The sequence below is a fragment of the Schistocerca cancellata genome, chromosome 6 (genome assembly GCF_023864275.1).
Source record: "Schistocerca cancellata isolate TAMUIC-IGC-003103 chromosome 6, iqSchCanc2.1, whole genome shotgun sequence".
In the NCBI taxonomy this organism is placed as follows: domain Eukaryota; kingdom Metazoa; phylum Arthropoda; class Insecta; order Orthoptera; family Acrididae; genus Schistocerca; species Schistocerca cancellata.
The window spans coordinates 530,086,956-530,109,914 of NC_064631.1; the positions used below are offsets into that span (position 1 = coordinate 530,086,956).

The window sequence follows — 22,959 nt, forward strand, 5'->3', positions numbered from 1 at the left end:
TTGATTGAGAAGTAGCGGCTCCTGTCTCGGAAACTGACATACGGCCAGAAGAGCGGTGTGCTGACCACAAGCCCCTCGATATCCGCATCCAGTGAAGCCTACGGGCTGAGGAAGACACAGCGGCCAGTCGGTACCTTTGGGCCTTCATGGCCCGTGCGGGAGGAGAGAGAGAGAGAGAGAGAGGTTATGTCATTCTTCCTGCAAAGCAGCTGCAAGTTCAGGTAACGGTGCAGGAGGTGGTTGGTGATGACGCACACTTATCTGTAAAGTAGACCACAAAGGCTCAATCCTTCTGAGGTCTGGAGGCTGTGGCGGCCAGGAGAGATGCTAAAATTTACGTTGGTGCTCACAAAACCAGTACAGAACGATGTGAGCTATGTGAGCAGGGACCCTGTCGTCTTGGAACACAGCATCAGCGTTGGAGAACCAATATTGTACCATGGGATGGGCCCGATCACTCAAAATGATCACACAGTCCTTGGCAGTAATGCGATCTTGCAGAGCAACCATGGGACCCATGGAATACCGACAGTACTTACACTGAAGAGCCAAAAACACTGGTACATCTGTCTAATGTCATGTAGGGTCCGCGCGAGCACGCAGAACTGCCACGCACGGCGTGGCGTGGACTCGACTAATGTCTGAAATAGTGCTGGGGGGAATTGACACCATTAATTCATCAGGGCTGTCCATAAATCCGTACGAGTACGAGGGACTGGAGACCTCTTCTGAACAGCATGTTGCATCACAGATATGTTCAGCAATATTCTTGTCTGGAGAGTATGGTGGCCAGCGGAAGTGTGTAAACACAGAAGAGTATTCCTAGAGCCGCTCTGTTGCAATTCTGGACGTGTTGGGTGTAGCATTGTCTTGCTGGAATTACCCAAGTCCGTCAGAATGCACAATGTACATGAATGGATGCAGGTGATCAGACAGGATGCTTACGTTCGTGTCACCTGTCAGAGTCGTATCTAGACGTGTCAGGGGTACCATATCACTCCAAATGCCCACGCCCCCCCACCATCACAGAGCCACCACCAGCTTGAACAGTCGCCTGCTGACATGCTGGCTCCATGGATTCATGTCATTGTCTCCATTCCCGTATACGTCCATCAGCTCGACACAATTTGAAACGAGACTCGTCCGAGCAGGCAACATGTTTCCAGTTATCAACAGTCCAATGTAGGTGTTGACGGGCCCAGGCGAGGCGTAAAGCCTTGTGTTGTCAGTCACCAAGGGTACACGGGTGGGATTTCGGCTCCGAAAGCCCGTATCGATTATGTTTCGTTGAATGGTTCGCACGCTGACACTTGTTGATGGCCCAGCATTGAAATCTGCAGCAATTTGCGGAAGGGTTGCACTTCCGGCACACTGAACGATTCTCTTCAATCGTCGTTGGTCCTGCTCTTGCAAGATCTTTTTCCAACCGCAGCGATGTCGGAGATTTGATGTTTGACCGGATTCCCGATATTCACGGTACACTCGTGAAATGGTCGTACGGGAAAATCCCTACTTCATCTCTACCTCGGAGATGCTGTGTCCCATCGCTCGTGCGCCGACTTTAACACCACGTTCGAACTCAGTTAAACCCTGATAATCTGCCATTATAGCAGCATTGCTGGCAACTGCACCAGACATTTGTTGTCTTACATTGGCGCTGCCGACCGCAGCGCCGTATTCTGCCTGTTTACATATCTGTATTTGAATACGCATGCCTATACCAGCTTCTTTGGCGCTTCAGTGTATATCATTATACGGCTGCCCAAATCATCAGCGAACCCCCACCATGTTTCAATCATGGGACGCAAACTCGACGAGAAGTCGGCAATAGTGTGAAACAAGACTCATCCGCCGTATTGACTCTGCCCTATTGCTCCACAGCCTACGTTTTATGGCTTCGGCACCACTTTTCCCGTTACGGGAGCTGGCAGCATTGACGAGTTGGTTTGGAATTCTAGCCCGCCTTGCAAATCCTTGCTTATGGAACTCCCTTCGTGTTAATTTGACGCTGTCAGCGTTCACGACTGCGACATTCAGTTGCGCGGTGACTAACGCAGCTGTGGTCCCCTTATTTTTCATCACAATCCTCTTCAATGACAGTCTGTCATGATCACTCAGTACACACTTCCGTCCGCATTTTGACTTAGCGGATGACGCTTTTTCCCTTTCCGTTGAAACATTCCCTTAGAAAAATTTTATAAATGACAGTGCTGGAAAACCTCTACGTTATTTGATTTTCAAACAGCTGAACAAAACTGAACGTACTCAGACATTTGTCTCTTTACTTATTCTGATCATCACTGAACTGACACACAATATTTATTTGGCGCAATGCAATCTGACTTTCAATAATCCCTACAAAAGAATGGTCCTGACTAACAATAACCAATACCTTTCATGAGTCACTTACCTCACAAAAATCTTCGTTACTCAAACTACTGCAATACAGCGTGCGCCAATACTGCCAGCTGAGTAAAAGATTCTAACTACTGAAGGCACTAACTACTGATAGGCATAGTTAGCAAATGAAAGATTTTGATAGAGAACAAACAATGTATTTACCTTAATAATGTCCAGACGTCATATATATATATATATATATATATATATATATATATATATATATATATATATAGGGCTATTATAAATGATTGAAGCGATTTCATAAATTCACTGTAGCTCCATTCATCGACATATGGTCACGACACACTACAGATACGTAGAAAAACTCATAAAGTTTTGTTCGGCTGAAGCCGCACTTCAGGTATCTGCCGCCAGAGCGCTCGAGAGCGCAGTGAGACAAAATGGCGACAGGAGCCGAGAAAGCGTATGTCGTGCTTGAAATGCACTCACATCAGTCAGTCATAACAGTGCAACGACACTTCAGGACGAAGTTCAACAAAGAACCACCAACTGATAACTCCATTCGGCGATGGTATGTGCAGTTTAAAGCTTCTGGATGCCTCTGGAAGGGGAAATCAACGGGTCGGCCTGCAGTGAGCGAAGAAACGGTTGAACTCGTGCGGGCAAGTTTCACGCGTAGCCCGCGGAAGTCGACGAATAAAGCAAGCAGGGAGCTAAACGTACCACAGCCGACGGTTTGGAAAATCTTACGGAAAAGGCTAAAGCAGAAGCCTTACCGTTTACAATTGCTACAAGCCCTGACACCCGATGACAAAGTCAAACGCTTTGAATTTTCGGCGCGGTTGCAACAGCTCATGGAAGAGGATGCGTTCAGTGCGAAACTTGTTTTCAGTGATGAAGCAACTTTTTTTCTTAATGGTGAAGTGAACGGACACAATGTGCGAATCTGGGCTGTAGAGAATCCTCACGCATTCGTGCAGCAAATTCGCAATTCACCAAAAGTTAACGTGTTTTGTGCAATCTCACCGTTTAAAGTTTACGATCCCTTTTTCTTCTGCGACAAAAACGTTACAGGACACGTGTATCTGGACATGCTGGAAAATTGGCTCATGCCACAACTGGAGACCGACAGCGTCGACTTCATCTTTCAACAGGATGGTGCTCCACCGCACTTCCATCATGATGTTCGGCATTTCTTAAACAGGAGATTGGAAAACCGATGGATCGGTCGTGGTGGAGATCATGATCAGCAATTCATGTCATGGCCTCCACGCCCTCCCGACTTAACCCCATGCGATTTCTTTCTGTGGGGTTATGTGAAAGATTCAGTGTTTAAACCACCTCTACCAAGAAACGTGCCAGAACTGCGAGCTCGCATCAACGATGCTTTCGAACTCATTGATGGGGACATGCTGCGCCGAGTGTGGGAGGAACTTGATTATCGGCTTGATGTCTGCCGCATCACTAAAGGGGCACACATCGAACATTTGTGAATGCCTAAAAAAACTTTTTGAGTTTTTGCATGTGTATGCAAAGCATTGTGAAAATATCTCAAATAATAAAGTTATTGTAGAGCTGTGAAATCGCTTCAATCATTTGTAATAACCCTGTATATATGACTTCTGGACATTATTAAGGTAAATACATTCGCTACTGTGGCATGTGACATGAATCCATGGAGCCAGCATGTCAGCAGGTGACTTACTTCACAAAAATCTTCGTTACTCAAACTACTACAATACAGCGTGCGCGAATACTGTTTGTTCTCTATCAAAATCTTTCATTTGCTAACTATGCCTATCAGTAGTTAGTGCTTTCAGTAGTTAGAATCTTTTATTCAGCTGGCAATATTGGCGCACGCTGTATTGCAGTAGTTTGAGTAACGAAGATTTTTGTCAAGTAAGTCACCTGCTGACATGCTGGCTCCATGGATTCATGTCACTGTCTCCATTCCCGTATACGTCCATCAGCTCGATACAATATTACAAATTTACACTACAATAGCGAATATTCCAACAATGCCAACCAGCCACAGACTGCACACAGCACAGTCAGTGATTTTCATACAGAGCACTAGATGGCGTTACCAACATAAAAACCCAAACAGCCTACTTACACCGCGTATGCAGTATGAATCTTGGATACTGTGCCTCTTTAAACAGTGAACACTTTGGCTCTGTTGGTAACGAAAGCACCCACCTTCCGAGCACCAACAATTTGCCCACGTTCTAATTCACTTAGGTCCCCCTAAAACCCTCGCAACTGCACTTTGTTTTAACCTCGCCGGACTCTTGCAACGTATTGAGGACACTGCACAGGTGCAGTTCGTGCTCAAATACAACAGCGCCACCTGCAGGCTGCGCAACAGCATTAATGTCTAAGCATGCATTTCTCGCTGTTTTTCCACATTTTTGTCCAGCCTCTGTACAATGACAGCTCTGTGGAAGTGAATAATAGCCACTGATGGGGAGCGAGGGGAAAACTCTGAAAATCCGAATAAACCGCCGACACATACCTGACAAAAAGTTAGTTCTGGTAGTATCTATGCACACAACTCCCCAATAACGAACAGCGCCGTTCACGATAGATTTTTGACCGCGTTACACGTGGGATACACGACAGGACGTGCAACTTGTACCGGTGATCCCTTCGTTCCCAGCCTTTTAGCAGGCACTGTGCTATATCCTGTCACATATCGTCCGTGCAGGCGGTGTGTGACGCCCTCCGTGGCGCGTGCTGCGCTCGGCCGCTAGTCCTCCATATTTAGTAGCGTGTTTCCGCGGCTGTTCACAGTTGCAGGGCAGCCAACCGAGTGTGCTGATACTTTGTTTTCAAGGGAACATGAATATTGATAAATTGGATACATATTTATGAGGCAGCGTGCCGTGCCGAGCCGCTGAATGTTTTCGATCCCACGCGGCTCGTGAGCCGGGCGCGTGTCTTGCCCGGTACCACGCGTTTCGGATGACCGGCGGCCGAACGCAGGAGTCACTTCCTTCACTTCCACGACGACATGTGCTCCGCTTCACGGTACCACTGAGCCCCGCGCAACAAAGGCCCTAGCACACACGGTTCTGTTTAGATCGGTAGAACGAGCGCAGCACAAATGATCGGGAGGAGTGTTCACCAGACACCCGACAATCGCGACGTTGCTGTGTTTGAGGGACGGGGTGTCGTATTCGAGAGGAGTGGGGTTCAGATCCCTGCCGGAAAATTTCCGCGGTTTCTATAAATCGCTTTAGCCTAGTGATAATACTTTTCCTGAAACAGTTCACTGCTGATTCCTCTCCAACTGACCACGACTCAGACTTGCAAAGGTTCAAATGGCTCTGAGCACTATGGGACTTAACATCTATGGTCATCAGTCCCCTAGAACTTAGAACTACTTAAACCTAACTAACCTAAGGACAGCACACAACACCCAGCCATCACGAGGCAGAGAAAATCCCTGACCCCGCCGGGAATCGAACCCGAGCGTGGGAAGCGAGAACGCTACCGCACGACCACGAGATGCGGGCGACTTGCAAAGTATTGAGGACATTACTCAGGTGCCGCCAGCTACAGGCTCGGCTAGCATCTGCATCTACAGGGTGCTCAATAAGCAACTATGCAGTTCATAACTTGCCATGTTTACGTCATGGAAGTTATAACAGATGCTGGAAGTGATCCACTTGAACTTGAAGACGCACTTGCACACGTTTCTGCATGTTCTTGAAGGCGTTGTGCAGAACATCGTGAGTGATGTTCCGAATGCGAAGTGTCAGTGCGGCTTGTAGTTCTTGTATGGTGTGCGGATTACCTTCATAGGCCTTTCCCTTCAACGTACCCCATGGAAAGTAACCTGCTGGGGCCAAGTCGGGTGAACGCGGAGGCCAGAGCCCTCGAGAGATGATGCAGTCACCGAAGATGTCCTTTAAAAAGTTCATCGCCTTGTGAGCGGTATGTGGAATCGCCCCATCCTGTTCGGACCAGGCATTCTCAATAATGCCCTCATTCAGTGCACCTAGGAAGGGCTCAATGCAGGTGCAGTACCGTTCTGATCGGCCCAGTGTTGCGTTTACGAGTCACGGCGCACCAAACACCAACTTAATGATCGTGCAGTGAGGACACCTTAAATTCATGCGAATTCTCCGTGGTCCATACACGACTATTCTGGCTATTCAAGCAACCGGAGAGGTGAAACCATGCCTCATCCGGGAAAAAAAGTTGCATCAAGAATCCCCTCACCATTGTCTTGCAGGAAGGACAGAAACCAGTTGCAAAAGTTTACACGCGCCGGGCGATCGGTGTCTCTCAGTTCACGCACATTTTGTACGGATGTAATGGACAGTGAGGCCTGGAGAATCTTGTGAACGGAACTGACACGTGGGCCTTCAGAACTAGTCGTCTAACCGATTTATTTGGACTTTACAGCATCGTGTCATCCACCTCCGCCACCTTTTCGTCTGATGTGGATGGGCTGCCTGATTTTGGAGCTATATGAACGCTTCCGGTCTTTCGAAACTTGACCGAGCGAGGTGGCGCAGTGGTTAGCACACTGAACTCGCATTCGGGAGGACGACGGTTCAATCCCGCGTCCGGCCATCCTGATTTAGGTTTTCCGTGATTGCCCTAAATCGCTCCAGGCAAATGCCGGGATGGTTCCTCTGAAAGGGCACGGCCGACTTCCTTCCCTGTCCTTCCCTAATCCGATGAGACCGATGACCTCGCTGTTTGGTCTCTTCCCCCAAAACCAACCAACCAACCAACCAACCTTTCGAAACTTGGTGACGAGGTTCCGTACAGCATTGCGGTTAGGCATCTTCACTCCTGGGAACTTCGCTGCAAATACAGCTTCTATTGCTGAGGTAAACTTGTCTCCATTGCGGAACAGATGCTCCACAAAAAACACTCTTTGTTCAATCGTCAGCATGATGCTCTGGATCACAATGACACCACACAAAACATTGGTCTTCAATCAAACCGGACCTGCGCACAAATACAAATACCTGGTCAAATATAGTTCAAATATGTTAACCAATGGAAAATGTCGTATTAATAATTCACAATCATATCAGTCATTACTTAGTACACCCCATCATGGGACAGGAACACCCAGTATGTTCAAGCACGCATTTTTCGCGGCGTTTCCGTGTTTTGTCCCACTTTTGTGCACTGAATGCTCTATGAGGTGCATAATACCCACCGACCTGGAGCTAGTGAAAACTGAAAACTCTTCAACGATTCCAAGTTCCACAAGAAGTTAAACTAAACAGTACTGGTAAACAGGTTGGATTCTGGACGCAGAAAAAGCCAGGAATATAGTTGGCAAGCAGCATGTTCTCTCTCTCTCTCTCTCTCTCTCTCTCTCTCTCTGCAGGAACAGCCCTCGGAAGGCCTAACGGTACCGACCGACCACCGTGTCATCCTCAGCCGATGCGGGTATGGAGGGGCATGTGGTCAGCAAACTGCTCTCTGGGCGTTGTCACTTCTTGTCACCGGAGCAGCTACCTCTCAATCAAATTGCTTCTCAATTGGACTCAAGAGAGATGAATGCTCCCCGTTTGCCAACAGCGTTCGGTAGACCCAGACGGTCACCCGTCCAAATGCTAGCCTAGCCCGACAGCGCTTACCTTCGGTGATTTGAAGAGAATCGGTGCTGCCATTACAGCAAGGCCATTGGCTAGCGTGTACATTGCCTGAAGAAAAGAAAAAGTGAAGCATCCAGAATGGGAGGAGGGAACGAAATGAAACTTTACCAGGAGAGAGGGTATGTGATGTTATTTCAGCGATTACATTATCGAGTCAAAATTACAAAGAACGTGGCACTATGAGCCCCCTTGTCAGTACGACTTGGCAACCCCTCTGATCTGGATGCACGCACAGAGTCGCTAGAAAGGGTGTGTTAAACCCGGTCAACCCTCTCCCGAGTCAAGCTGGCTCACAGCTGCTGCCACTGCCCCTTGATATTCCCGATAATCGCCCTGTATACAAATTCTTGTGCAAAGGTAATTTTAAAAGAATTTTTCGTCTGAATTTATCTACGGGTGTTTCGTGATTTGTTAAATCTTTTCATGTCATCCACTGCGTGCGTCAAACTTGTTCACAGTCTGTAATCTGAAAGCTAACGCCGAAATTCAGACATAAAACGTCTGTTCCAGACTAGTTTTTATATGCCAGTTGTATGAACTAATTCCAGTTAAGCATTATACATGTGAACGCTTACGTCCAGTGTTTAAATCTCTAAAGGGAAACTACAGATAGTTTTTGCGGCAGCAAAGTAGACATGAAAATTAAAACGATGCTAGAATAGTGGCGTATATAGGAAATGACTTGATGTACCTTCATTGATCCAAAATAATTTCTCCTGTTCTCCGCCTTCTGCCCATTTATTCTACGGGGTCGGCACTGTTGGTGGTAGTCGGAGCCAGCATGTACTGCACGTATAGTTGTTCATGCGACGCCGCCCACAGCATCTGAAGATGGCCTTTAAAGGCCGAAACCCGTCATCATCGTATCATAAAAAAGAATTTGAGTCAAAAATAAAAAAATAACAATTTACAACACGTCAAAATGGTTCAAATGGCTCTGAGCACTATGGGACTTAACATCTAGGGTCATCAGTCCCCTAGAACTAAGAACTACTTAAACCTAACTAACCTAAGGACATCACACAACACCCAGTCATCACGAGGCGGTACAACACGTCGTCTCCGTCTCTACAAACGGAATGTCGTTTTTTTTTTTTTTTGGTTTGTTAGCCAAATATGTTAAGGTACCGCGAGCAACACATGAAATCGCGTGCTTATGGAATATCGTCTCAATTATGGGGCTGGATTCGTGACTTCCTGTCACAGAGTCGCAGTTCTTAGTAACTGACGGAAGGTAATCAAGTAAAACAGAAGTGATTTCTGACGTTCCCCAAGATAGTGTTATAGGCCCTCTGATGTTCCTTATCTATATAATTACTTTAGGAGACAATCTGGGCAGCTGTCTTAGGTTGTTTGTAGAGGATGCCGTCTTTTATCGTCTACTACAGTCATCAGAAGATCAAAACCAACTGCAAAATGACTCAGATAAGATATCTGTATGATGCGAAAATTGGCAGTCGACCCTAAATAATGAAAAGTGTGAGGTCATCTATATGAGTGCTAAAATGAAACCGTTGACCTACAATTACACGATAAATCAAACAAATCTAAAAGTCGTAAATTCAGCTAATAACCTAGGAATTACAATTAAGAACAACCTGAACTGGAAAGAACACACAGAAAATGCTGTGGGGGAAGGCTAACCAGAGACTGTGTTTTATTGGCAGTATACTTAGAAGATGCAACAGATCTGCTAAAGAGACTGCCTGCCTAAGTTGGTCTGTCCTCTGTTAGAGCACTGTTGCGTGGTCTGGGATCCTTATCAGATGAGATTAAGGAGTACGTCGAGAAAGTTCAAAGAAGGGCAATACGTTTTGTATTATCGACAAAACTGGGGAGTGAGTATCACGGACATGATGCAGAATGTGGAGTGGACATCATTAAAACAAAGGCGTTTCTCGTTGCGCGGAGTCTTCTCACGAAATTTAAATCACCAGTTTTTTCCTCCGAACACGAAAATATTTTGTTGATGCCGACCTACATAGGGAGAAACAATCATCATAATAAAATAAGGGAAATTAGTGCTCGCCCGGGAATAAGCGTTCGTTTTTTTCCGCGCTCTGTTCGATAGTTGAATAATAGAAATTTAGTGTGAAGATGATTCGATGAGACCTCTGCCAGGCACTTAAGTGTGATTTATAGAGTAGCCATGTGGAGTGGATACGGAAAGTTGACAACTAGTCAGCGATCTGAATCCTTTCATTCAATTTAATAGTCTGGCACTGAGCGTAATAAAACATATTAACAATAAAAAAATCACTTTTTCGTTAATAACAGGGTATGTAAGAGAGAGAACAAAAGGGAACAGGGTATCAGAAGCTGGAAAAAAGGATAAATTACAACGATGCGTATGTGAAGTATTAGAGCAAAGAAACTACAACATTAATTGAATGTATGACTTAGCCTGATGGCGTGGTGAATTGTTACTGATGCTGGACACATAAAGCGATAAACATTATTATTATTAACGATGTTAACCACTGTGGCCGGCGCTAGACTCCGCCACGGCACAGAAAGCTTTTGCAGCCAGCGGATGGGTACTAAACAGGAGAACTTCCCGACAATATCCGTGTTAATCACGCGGTGAATGTAACATTTGAGCTGTATGAGCAAGCACGCTATGTAAATCACTGCAGAAATCAAACCGAAACATCGCAAATTTCATCAGGAGCGTTCGACAGATAATCACCATACATTGCCAGGAAGCCAAATAAGTAAGGTTTCGAAACCGACCGCCAACGGACGGGACTTGGCGATCAGTATAAAGCGTTCCTCTAATAAATACTAGACTACCGCAAGTCTATGCGTGTGAGTTCCTTCATGCGTTTTCACTATCTGCGGATGAAGAAGAGACATGCACATTTGTCCCACTTGTCTACGTTTAAAATAACATTGCGAAGCGAACCTTTAAACGATCTTTAAACGATCTTTAAACAATCGTACTCCAAAGTATAAAATGACACATCTCCCTAACTGTCACACAATGATATAAGTTTGAAGTACATTCAGCGGTACATGTGGATACTGTTTGCAAAATGTGTTGCGAATGGATTTAGTAGTAAAGAAGTAATAAATTACAGCGTTATGCCTAATGCTGCAGTTTTATTCCATGAACAGCGAAAATGTAAAAGCGATAATGCATTTCCTTACATTACTTTGTGAAGGGGCTGTTAGCGGCAAATAAAGTTTCGTAAAGGTTTGAAACTGTGTGGAAAGTTTGTTGGAAGTTGCTGAATGCTTTCATTCTCAACTATGTCTTAGTATTTTTGGTGTAATTATGCGCGCCGGGTATTATGCTGCGTCAAGACATGTATACAGTTCCTAACTGTAATAATTGACTTACTGTGTTGACTCTAACATAAGACTACAACTCTTGGTGAGTAGATTATGCCAGCGTATTAATTTTTTTAATTTTGCCCATATGTGCATGAAATATTAAAAATCAAACGTGTAAGTGGAGAGGGGGAGGGGGGAGGGAGAGAACATTGCACAGTACATTCATACTGCACAATGCACACAGGTCGTCACAGAAAAAAATTCTCCAAACGAAAACTGAAACCTCTAAACAAAGAAATATTGAACACCAAAGAGAAAATACAGCGTCTGTACTAGTGCTGCTATAAGATACACGGCGAATGAGAAGTGCTTCTTTGATTGCATGTATGTTTTTCAACATTTTCCTTAGTAATCTATGTGAACATTTCTGTTCTTTCTTATCTTCTGCTCTCTTTCCCTTCAGTATCAGTTCATCTTTTCAAGTTTACCTTCTGTTCTTCCAGTGGTTTCACTTCTGCCATCACGGTTGTTTTTACGTTATAATCCTACCTGTTTTACCACTTTCGTTCTGAATATAAAGTTTTTACTCTAAATGTGGTAAGAAACGTTCGTTTAATTTATCAAGCACGGAATGTTTTTAGAATCTTTCATTCGTGTGATGCACGACAGACTGGGTCACTTCCTACGATAAAGGCCAGCCATTCCTCGGTAATTCCATGACAGAACCCGCAATCTTGAACTCATCATTCCGCGATTTACTACTTACGTCACTGGACGTCATTTTTGCGCACCCTACCTGAAATTTCCTCCTCACGATTATCTGTTATCATGAGATCAGGGGACCGCCTTGACTTTCTTCTGATTTGTGAGCGTTACGGTATTCTTGGGCATTGCAACAACTACACTACAGCAGTGATAATGGAACCTACACAAAGAAAGAAAGCCTTAGCCCCTATATCACATCATTGTTTTAGATGCAAAAATGTAAATAAAGTTAGTAATAGGGGAAACGTTTTAAGAAAGCCTTTAGCATTGTTAACAAGGCACTCATAACTTTCATCTCTTTCGTAAGAATCATTTCTGATCATAAATATAGACATACGCAAAAATGGTTCAAATGGCGCTGAGCACTATGGGACTCAACTGCTGTGGTCATAAGTCCCCTAGAACTTAGAACTACTTAAACCTAACTAACCTAAGGACAGCACACAACACCCAGCCATCACGAGGCAGAGAAAATCCCTGACCCCGCCGGGAATCGAACCCGGGAACCCGGGCGTGGGAAGCGAGAACGCTACCGCACGACCACGAGATGCGGGCTAGACATACGCACCTCAAGAAACTGTTTACAAGTTTTAGGTATTATTATGTTTAGTTGTTCAAAGCCGTTGCATATACTGAAGAGCATGTCTCCCGGAAATATTTTTCACTTAATGTGTATTGTATTAAGTTGGTCTTATTCGGTGTTCTGAGGCCTTTATTCTTTTCGCTCCACTAAATTAACGTATTTTTGTGTTTCAGGACGACTGCCAGAACTACATCCGAGTCCTGGCGAAAATTGACGATGACCGCGTACTCATCTGCGGTACGAACGCCTATAAGCCACTATGTCGGCACTACGCCCTCAAGGTAAGTAAATGATACTGAGGGACACACTGCAAAGTGAACTTCTTTTCACCAGTCTATGAAATACTCAGCGTTATTCTATTTTATTAACATAAATTTCTTCATTATCGGTAATTACTGAAGTTTCCCTCCAAAATCACCACACGTCCCACACGATATTTTTGTTTAAATGTTCTGTTCCTGCCTCCCGCAACTACTGGATTCTTTTACCGCCTATCTCATCATTATTTTCAGTTCTACTTCTTAAAGATTGTGTACATTAAGATGTACTATGTTTCGTGCTGGAAACTGTATGTTACAGTATAAAACCTTCGATGTTAGTGAGTGATATTTTACCCCGAAACATTTTACCTATGATGTCACCTCTGCTACATGAAGACTTTCCACGCATACATGCCATTTTACAAACAGTTGATGAATCAAGAAACATTTCCGTCATCCAAGTGGTGGGCTGTAAAATATTGATAGCAGAATAAGTAAATTTTATCACCACTGCAGTAAAATGTTTTGAAAAATTGTATCAGCTAATATTTATACTACAGTTTCGTAACTGAATTCCGAACAGTAACAATACAGGCACTGTGATACTGTGGCCAATACAGACTATTATTAGGGACAGTGAGAGCAATGCAATAGCAAGCTCCACAGCTGCTAAGCAGTTGGATTGATTTTGGTCCCTTCTCTACGTAATAAGCAGTGCACTCAAATGCAGAATTTAGTGTTAAGGTTTGGAAATAAATGCAGACTATTTAAACGAAACCCCACAAGTTTAAAATCAGATTAGTTATTATTGTATCGAAGAAACAGTTGAAATTATAACGGTTCATCTTGATGCTGGATTTAAATAAAAGTTCCATGCTCACATTATTGGCCGCCAACAATGCTGTTTGAAGTTAATCAGTTTTAAATATTTATCCAGCACCAGCTTCTAATCCTACATTTCTTAGACAACATTAATATAACTTTACGTATGGAGTACTTAAACGAGAGTCCTTCACCAGACTTTCCAACGCCACATTTAGAACGAACTGCCTACTTGGCTAGTAATCGTTAACTGGTTCCCATTCGTCACCTGCAGAGTCCACTGTGGTTACAAGCGGCGGAAGACAATCATAAAGCATTCGCAAACATTCCTCGTGCAGCAAAGATATTTTCTTAGCGTACAGTAAAAGCAGTTGTCTATATTACGACGAAAAATAAATAACATAATGTTTCCATTTCGTAACTACACAATGTATATCACACTACAATGTCGAAAATGCTTGAATCAGTAAATATTTCTGCTATCAATACGCATTCACTGATCGAAATAATCACAGTACTCTCTAAGTTTGCATTTAGTTTAAAAGCTTAGTCCCTTCTTCAGGAAATAGAGATTAAATTATAAAAGGAAAAGAACTCGCTCTAGAGGAACGGCTGCTTCGGTGTGGGCGGAAACCTAGGACAAAGTTTCAATTACATACGACAGGTTCACCAGCGAAAGAAAGGAACGGCACACCAGGAGAGGGCTTTAGGAAATTAAACTTCCTTCGGTCTCATTAATATTAAATATCGTAATAATCTGCAAAGCACGTCGTGAAGTAAATTCAAAAACTCTTCTACAATTCTCCCGAGAGGCAGATATGCATTTTAATAATATATAATGTAAATATACTGGGGCAGTTAATAAGTAGTTGTTTGTACAGTATAATGAAATCGTAAATAGCGTTATTTATTCAAGATCCTGTGAATATTGCACGGAGCCGTGCATTACCTGTCGCACGTTCTGGAAATGCCCGTGCCGTCGTCTGCAGCTGCTTGAAAGTCTGTCCGCAGGCCGGGACTTCAAAGATTACACGTGACAGGAAGTTGCCGGGGAAGGAGAGCGTGCTGACAGATCTCAGCGACCTCCAAGTTCACAGCTTGAGAGCTTACCCTCCAAGCTGCCCCAAGAGTTAACGGCTAAACGCTTCCTCCAGTGGACGTTTCGCAAGCAGACACAACTCGCGCAAGTGTCAACCGGAAACACACCAAACAAAATACTGTAGCTTTATAATTTTCTTTATTGTTGATTCGCTCATCAGTGTTGCAATTACTGCCAGGTATATCAGTAACGAGCGTTGTCGCGAAATGAAGTTTCATAAATCCCTATTAATTAAAATTTCTGATTGTGGCTCCGAGGAAACGCAAGCGCATTATAAAAATCCACAATAGCTAGCTAACCATGATACGGAAATTTATGCCACTTCAGTCGTTTCCTAAACCTATTGCAACAACTTCTAGGATACAACAATTACAGACTCAGTATAGTTTCATATCCTCGAGAAATTTGGAAATTTCTCGTATTTACATATGCATTTATAAACATGTGGACCCTAAAGACAGAATGTATCACACTAGAGAAAACGTATTAACAATATTAATAAAACATAAATTTATTCTAGGTGACTGTTCCAGCGCGAGATGTGAATTCGTAAACCACTGAAATAACTTACATTGTGTTTTTTGTGTAAAATCTTCTGTCTGTATTTTTGACCTATATATACGTTCTTGTGTCAAGAAATGAACAAATATCACATCCTCACTCAATAATTACTTACATCTCGCCAGATCGTGGTGCAACACTCACCGATATCCCATCTAGTGCCAATTGATACGAATGACACTGACATTATGATAAATTTGTGAATGATTCTTGCCTTTTATCTCCACTGTTGTATTCTGTTGGAAAATGGCACCTCATTCCTTGATACTGACACTTTTTCGGAGACTACCGTTTGACCGCGAGGCAGGAAGCATGTCGACAACTTATTCTTATATTTTGAGTTTCTAAGATCTTGCTATGTATGGGACTCTCATCACTATGGAAAGAAAGAAGGAATGTAATTATTGCACTCATCTTCCTCCTCCTCCTGCTTTTTTTCCGCCTTCTTGATCTTCTCCTCTTTTATACCCAGCAGGATCAATACTGCAGGCGCTGATTATCCTTTGTTTTCGTGTGAAATATGGTGCTACACGGCCGTTCTTAGTTCTTAGCTCAATTTTCCTGAAAAAAGTACGAAACTCTAACCTGATAACTAGTATATTCCACCAGTGATTACTTTCCTTCTTGGGACTGCTGGGGGAAGGAGGACAGGCGGTTTCTGGCCACACGAAATTGTCCATAGACATCCTGTACCGCAGAAAGAATCGGCATATCTTTCCAGGGCGAAAGTTCGCGGTAACCTACGGAACATCCTTCATGCTAGGTATTGGGATTTGCAATTTTTCAATGTAAACGAAGAATTTCCAGCAAGTGTTGGTCATAAGCTACCACTGTCTGTGTCCCTGAGCTTCGTTTACATTTCCTCTCGATATTACTGCTGAAATGATATAATGTTTACATCCGGTACAACCACACCTAAGAAAAGACTGTGCTGTTCAAATCAATCTTCGAATGGTGTCTACCAGTCTGTCGCGCGGTTCAATTGTGCATATCGGTGTTGTGGTCTTCAATCCTGAGACTGGTTTGATGCAGCTCTCCATGCTACCCTACCCTGTGCAAGTTTCATCTCCCAGTACTTACTGCAACCTACATCCTTCTGAATCTGCTTAGTGTATTCATCTCTTGGTCTCCCTCTACGATTTTTACCCTCCACGCTGCCCTCCAATGCTAAATTTGTGATCCCTTGATGCCTCAGAACATGTCCTACCAACCGGTCCCTTCTTCTTGTCAAGTTGTGCCACAAACTCCTCTTCTCCCTAATTCTGTTCAATACCTCCTCATTAGTTATGTGATCTACCCATTTAATCTTCAGCATTCTTCTGTAGCACCACATTTCGAAAGCTTCTATTCTCTTCTTGTCTAAACTATTTATCGTCCATGTTTCGCTTCCATAGATGGCTACACAATATACAAATACTTTCAGAAACGACTTCCTGACACGTCTATACTCGATGTTAACAAATTTCTCTTCTTCAGAAACGCTTTCCTCGCTATTGTCAGTCTACATTTTATATCTTCTCTACTTCGACCATCATCAATTATTTTGCTCCCCAAATAGCAAAACTCCTTTACTACTTTAAGTGTCTCATTTCCTAATCTAATTCCCTCAGCATCACCCGACTTAATTCGACTGCATTCCATTATCCTCGTTTTGCTTTTGTTGATGTTCATCTTATACCCTCCTTTCAATACACTGTCCATTCCGTTCAACTGCTCTTCCAAGTCCTTTGCTGTCTCTGACAGAATTACAATGTCATCGGCGAACCTCAAAGTTTTTATTTCTTCTCCACGGATTTTAACACCTACTCCGAATTTTTCTTTCGTTTCCTTTACTGATTGCCCAATATACAGATTGAATAACATCGGGGAGAGGCTACAACCCTGTCTCACTCCCTTCCCAACCACTGCTTCCCGTTCATGCCCCTCGACTCCCCCTGCCACCTTGCGTAGATTCGCTAAAGAGACCTAAGAAAGTACGCTGACACTTACGGGTAGTGATGAACGCGGACTATGGAAACAGCCATAATGGAGGAAGTTTTGAATTGGAAGACTGTCCCTCTGGTTGGTACCGCGAGAGCCGCAGTATCAAAGCGGGACGTGCTGTGAAGAGACGCGCGCCCTTGGCGGGCTTCCAGGCCACCCTCGGCCGCTTATGAACCCGAGATGTGGCGGTAATTGGCAGAGCGCCATGCACCACGTGGCACAGGGCGGTGATCAATTCCACCCCGCAGACAGCTGCTCAGTGGAGGACGAACCCCAGCGCCACGCGCTCAACGCGGTGCCTTGCCAAACGACACTCACCCTCGTGACTCCTTAAAGGCCCTTCTTCACGACCGAATTTCTTGTCTCTGCCGGCACGTGGCAACTGAATATATTACAGCGCCCCTGAAGTTTTATTCCTACACTGCGCCTCATGCGGTCGTTTTCGTTTACACGTCGAAGCCAAATTTGCGATTGTTGTGAAAGCTTTCTTCTGTGGTTTCGCGCCTGAACGGTGGAAGTTAGGTTATGAGGGACCATCGTTTCTACAAAAAAAATCGAAATAGAGGAACAGTTTGTAGGAATAAGTCACAATAATACAGTTTATTAATGACCAAGGCAAAATTCATAATGTATGTCCACGACAAAAGTCAACTGTCAAATTCTCAACACCACAATGGTAAGGTAAAGCGCCGTCCATAAATTTGAAAGTGTCTATATTTATTTCCTCGAGAAAATATGTATTAAACACATCAAGCAGTTATTAGATGGTTGTGAACAGCACCTTATAATGTTATCTTTTGTTTCTTATTGTTTCTAAGTGCCAAATAACATCGAAAACTATTTTTCTCGTTAATTAGTTGAATTTGTCCAGAACCGCGGGACTGCTACGGTTGCAGGTTCGAATCCTGCCTCGGGCCTGATTGTGTGTGGTGTCCTTAGGTTAGTTAGGTTTAAGTAGTTCTAAGTTCTAGGGGACTGATGACCTAAGGTGTTAAGTCCCATAGTGCTCAGAGCCATTTGAACCATTTGTAGCTTATCCCCGACGTTATTCAATCTGTGCGTTGAATAGGCTTGCCAGTTATATAGTAAAGACATTTCTCGTACGATGGTTAACAGCACCTTTTGGAACTCTTAAAACAACTTAGTTCAGCCGCATTTGCACTTAGAATCATTACAAATTTTGGGGAGAGACAAATTAGTAAGCTGGCATATTTTGCATTAAATAATGTCGTATGGAATAATGTTCAAGGGTAACTCATCTTAAGAAAGGAAGTCCTCATTGCTCGAAAATGTGCTGTAAGAGTAATATGTGGTGCGCACACACGACCACCTTGTAGACATTTGTTTAAAGAATTGAGCATACTGATTACTGCTTCACAGTATATTTATTCCCTCCTGAAGTGTGTTGAAAATAAAACATTACAGTTCAAGAGCAGCAATGATGTACATAATTACAATACCAGAAGAAAAAATGACATTCATTGCTCTACATTAAGATTGTCGGTAGAACAAAAAGGAGTGCATAATGCTGCAACAAAAAGTCTTGATCGCTTGCCCAGTGATATAAAATGTCTGATAGATAACAAAGTAAAATCTGAAAACAAACTAAGACAGTTAGTTACTCCTTGACAACACCTATTTTGTAGAGGAATTTCTATTAGTGTAATGTATAAAATGCGGTGGGTAGGAATTATTTAAACACATCTGTAGATATTTAAAAAAAAGACTTTATAAATGTTCATCATCAGCCACATTTAAAACTTAGGTTGTTATGTGTATGTAAAAATGACTCGTTCCACATCATTACAATTTATCAGCAAGTGATCCATGGAACACAAAACTAATTAAGCATGAGACGGTAAAAACCCGTATGTAATATTTTTCCGTTAATTTATCCTTTTCGTACAACTCAATTACGGAAACTACATCGGTGTTTCAGTATGTCGTTGGTCAATATATTGAAGTTGAATTTATCTTGTAACGCGTTTGTCGGTATTACTGTAAGTTGTATCACAAAACTCATTTATCATTAGACAGCCCATTTAAGTTTGAATTTGCGTTGTTAATATTGTAGCGTAAGTCAGCTGTCTATGTACCTTAAAGAATACAATCTATGTACTGCCAAACAGTACCTTGAAATCTGAAAAATTATAATATCAGTGAATGAGATTTTATTTAAACGAGCCAATACGAACTGTAAGTCAGAATCAACGGCAATTACACGTAGACTGTTGACGTCAATGATCAATCGTCAACGATCGACAGTTGACGTTTGTTGTTTGTTGTACGAATACGATTAAAATCGAAGTAATATTGACTATTTAACTTCCTAACCAAGTTAAACGGCTATGTTTTCATCTAGAAAGACGAAAGAAGATACATCCATGGTTAGCATGCATCAGTAACAACACTTCAATGGCGAAATGCGTTAGGTTGCAGCTCATAGTTACCGGTAGGTTTTTTTTTTTTTTTTTTTGAGTGTTAAGGATGAGAAGAAACTTTTGACTAAATCAAAAGAAATAGATACATCCAATTTTGTCAGAGATTAGCCTCACTATGAGATAATATACTAACACGATAATTAACATTTTGAATATTTTGAAAGTGCTTAAATATGTTCTACAGTATTTATGTTCAAAATTATTAATACCATATTTTACACTAAAATGATTTCAAAAAAGTTTTATGGTTACTAAATTGCATATGTCCTTCCTCTGATAGAATAACACCTGATCGGGTTTAAAATTTGGAGTTATCATTGCGTTCCAATCTGGAGTATTGCAGAAACTGGCAACACTAACACCAATTAAGCAGTAAAGGAAACCGAGTAGGAATTTGGAAAGGGAATTAAAGTTCAGGGGGAAGAAAGAACAACTTTGAGGTTTGCTGTGTGCCTTCTTTATCATCAGCCAGAAGTGCCAAACCAAAGCTGGATGTACATCGAAGGAGTATATGGCTAGAGTGTGAATCAGTCCGGCTAATGCCTCAGACCAAGGAAGTTACTGGTACAGTGGGACAAAATGCAATCAGATCGGTTGGAATTAATGCCTGGAGGAATAGGAGGAACTTTCCGTATTCGGCAGCGCTCGAACACATTCAACCGGCTCTTTTTGGACTAGGCGTCTGCTCGTACACGGACCTTTTGCGAGCGGTGGGAGTAACCATATCAAAACATTAGCTGGAACGAATACTAAAAAGTACTGCGAAACAGTCAAAGGGCTCGGTCTCATTTCGTGGTGTCAGACGAGAGGCAATAGACTTCCAGCAACTTATATTTAATCTTGAAATATGTGAGGAAATCTGACGGATAGTCAACATAACATTTTCATTCGCAAAGCCGTAAATTATTGGAGAGCTGAAATGCCGCTCACGTGTATGGTCTGATTTATGCTCTTTCATCTCGTGAAACATACATCCCCGCGGCAGAGCGGGTCAAACGAACAGGTCCGCCGGGGCTCTCAGCGCCCTTTCTGCTTTCGTTCTGCGCTAAATCAATAATTGGCAACCCTTTTGATAAACTGCACGTGTAGCATACAGTTACTATGAAATTCCTGAGAACTTCTTGCCTGCGGATATATTTTTAAGTTCGTTTTTGCGATACCATAGCAGTCAAGCTATTTATTTACACAACCATAAGTAATGTTTTACTTATCCTCAGAAGTTGGCATTTGTTATATCGGCAAAAACAGTGATACAATGCACACGGGAATTACATTTTGTTTTCATCGATTCAATGTAAACGGCAGTTGGGCCAAGCGATGTACCGTGTGTGCACCGTAGCGCAACAAATGCGGATAGCGAGAGAAGTGGTAATTACTCCCGGCAGACACTGCGTTAAAGGTGTCCGTACATTTTGTAAGAAAAGAGAGCTAGAGACTATTGTATTACACTCAACTTTGTCAAACAAGTTTGACTGTGAAATATCGGTCTTACACGAGTCTTGTCATGATGCTGCCTGAGACAGAAGAAACTGTTGAGGTACATTAAAGAGAGAGAATTTTCTATCTGTCTGTGTAAATCTAAATGTAAGTACCGAGTCCACTAGCTTCAAGCCACAGCCAATGGAGATCATAAATATCGTCGTCATTCTCCATCTCAAAGAGGAATACAAATACACAATAACGACAGAATGTGTTTTGGAATCTCCGAAAACAGTGGAGTAAATTAATTACTCAGCACAGTGAATTTTGTTTCATTGTTTAAGTGCCGTACAGTTGTTTCTCACACACACAATCCTCTCTCTCTCTCTCTCTCTCTCTCTCTCTCTCTCTCTCTCCACTTTTTTTATATACAACTTAGTATTTAATAAAGGTCGTATCCAGGAAAAGGTAAACGAAGGCAGCATTCTAATTCCCACAAAAAAAACAATGAATACTGGCAGGCAGCGAATATAACCAGAGCCATTAGTCATGAAATCTCAACAGTATTTCGTCTTTAACGTGAAACCAACACGATTTGCACAACCAAACTTAGGTTTAATAGTAAATTTCAGTGACAATTTCCATTATCTTGTACAGCATGTATTCTTTTATGTATTGCATCCAAAATGAATGTGATGGGTAGAACAGAAATTTGTGCTTTACTTGTAACCTACACATAACGAAATGTGGTACCACATACTTCATGATATTCAAGAATTAACTTTATTTCTTTATTGTAAATTACAACCTTTAATGAATTAAGGACTTTTATTATCTTGTTCTCCCATCTAAATGGGTTTTTGTTACCTCCCCTTGAAGTAAATCGCACAGGCAACTTTAGAAAAGTGACTGATTTAATTATTTCAGTTGAACCCATTTCCTTGTACATCCCATTGCCTGGGTTTTAATGGTATCAAGCTACTTTTTATCAGTGAATGTCCCACAGGTCAACCCAAGTGAGCTGTTACCTTATTTATTACTAGATCTGTGTCGTTTACCAGTAATGACTGGACAGACTGCGTCAAGATTAATTACATCTATACATTTAAAAAAATATTCACAAAATTAAGACATTTATACTTAGGCCTAATAGAAACAATGTTATTTGTCCATTCACTTTGGTCACTATTAAAGAATTCACCAATGGAGTACAATGGGCGTTCTTTCAGGTCCTGTGCTACTCTCCTTCTGAATGTTCCTAGCGACAGGGATTGCACTTCTTGAGGCAGTGAGTTGAACATCTTTAGGGTAACCACTGGAAAGCTATTTGCGTTCCCGTCAGTTGACACCTGGGTATTTCGATGCTCCTCTTGTTACAGGTATTGTGATTGTGTATATCTTGCCTCATGCTGAAGACTCCTTGGTTTTCTTTCACGCTGCTGAGACATAAAAACACATACTGGCTGAATACTGTCATAATTCCTAACTGCTTGAATATAGTCCTGTAGTGCTCCTGTCTTTTGCTTGATGTGATTACTCTGAGAGCTTTTCTCTGTAGAATTAACACATCCTTACAACCTGCAGAATGTCTCCATAACAGTAGGCCATAATTGATGTGGCTATGGAACAGGGCATAATATGAGATATTGGTCACTCAATACATCTTTTAACCTCCTCAGAAGGTATATTACACAGGAGAGCTTGGAGCATACATACACTGTGTGTTCATTCATTGTTAGTTTCCTGACTATCATGA

The 22,959-nt window shown here is 42.6% G+C and overlaps 1 protein-coding gene across 1 annotated transcript in view; it reads left to right on the top strand.

Annotated features, from left to right (window-relative positions):
• LOC126088411 (semaphorin-1A) overlaps positions 1 to 22,959 on the top strand; it is a 355,740-nt gene that overhangs the window by 309,336 nt on the left and 23,445 nt on the right. Inside the window, exon 6 of the mRNA XM_049906551.1 lies at positions 12,792 to 12,899. Coding sequence (XP_049762508.1) covers positions 12,792 to 12,899 — 108 coding nt within the window. The remainder of the gene's footprint in view (positions 1 to 12,791; positions 12,900 to 22,959) is intronic.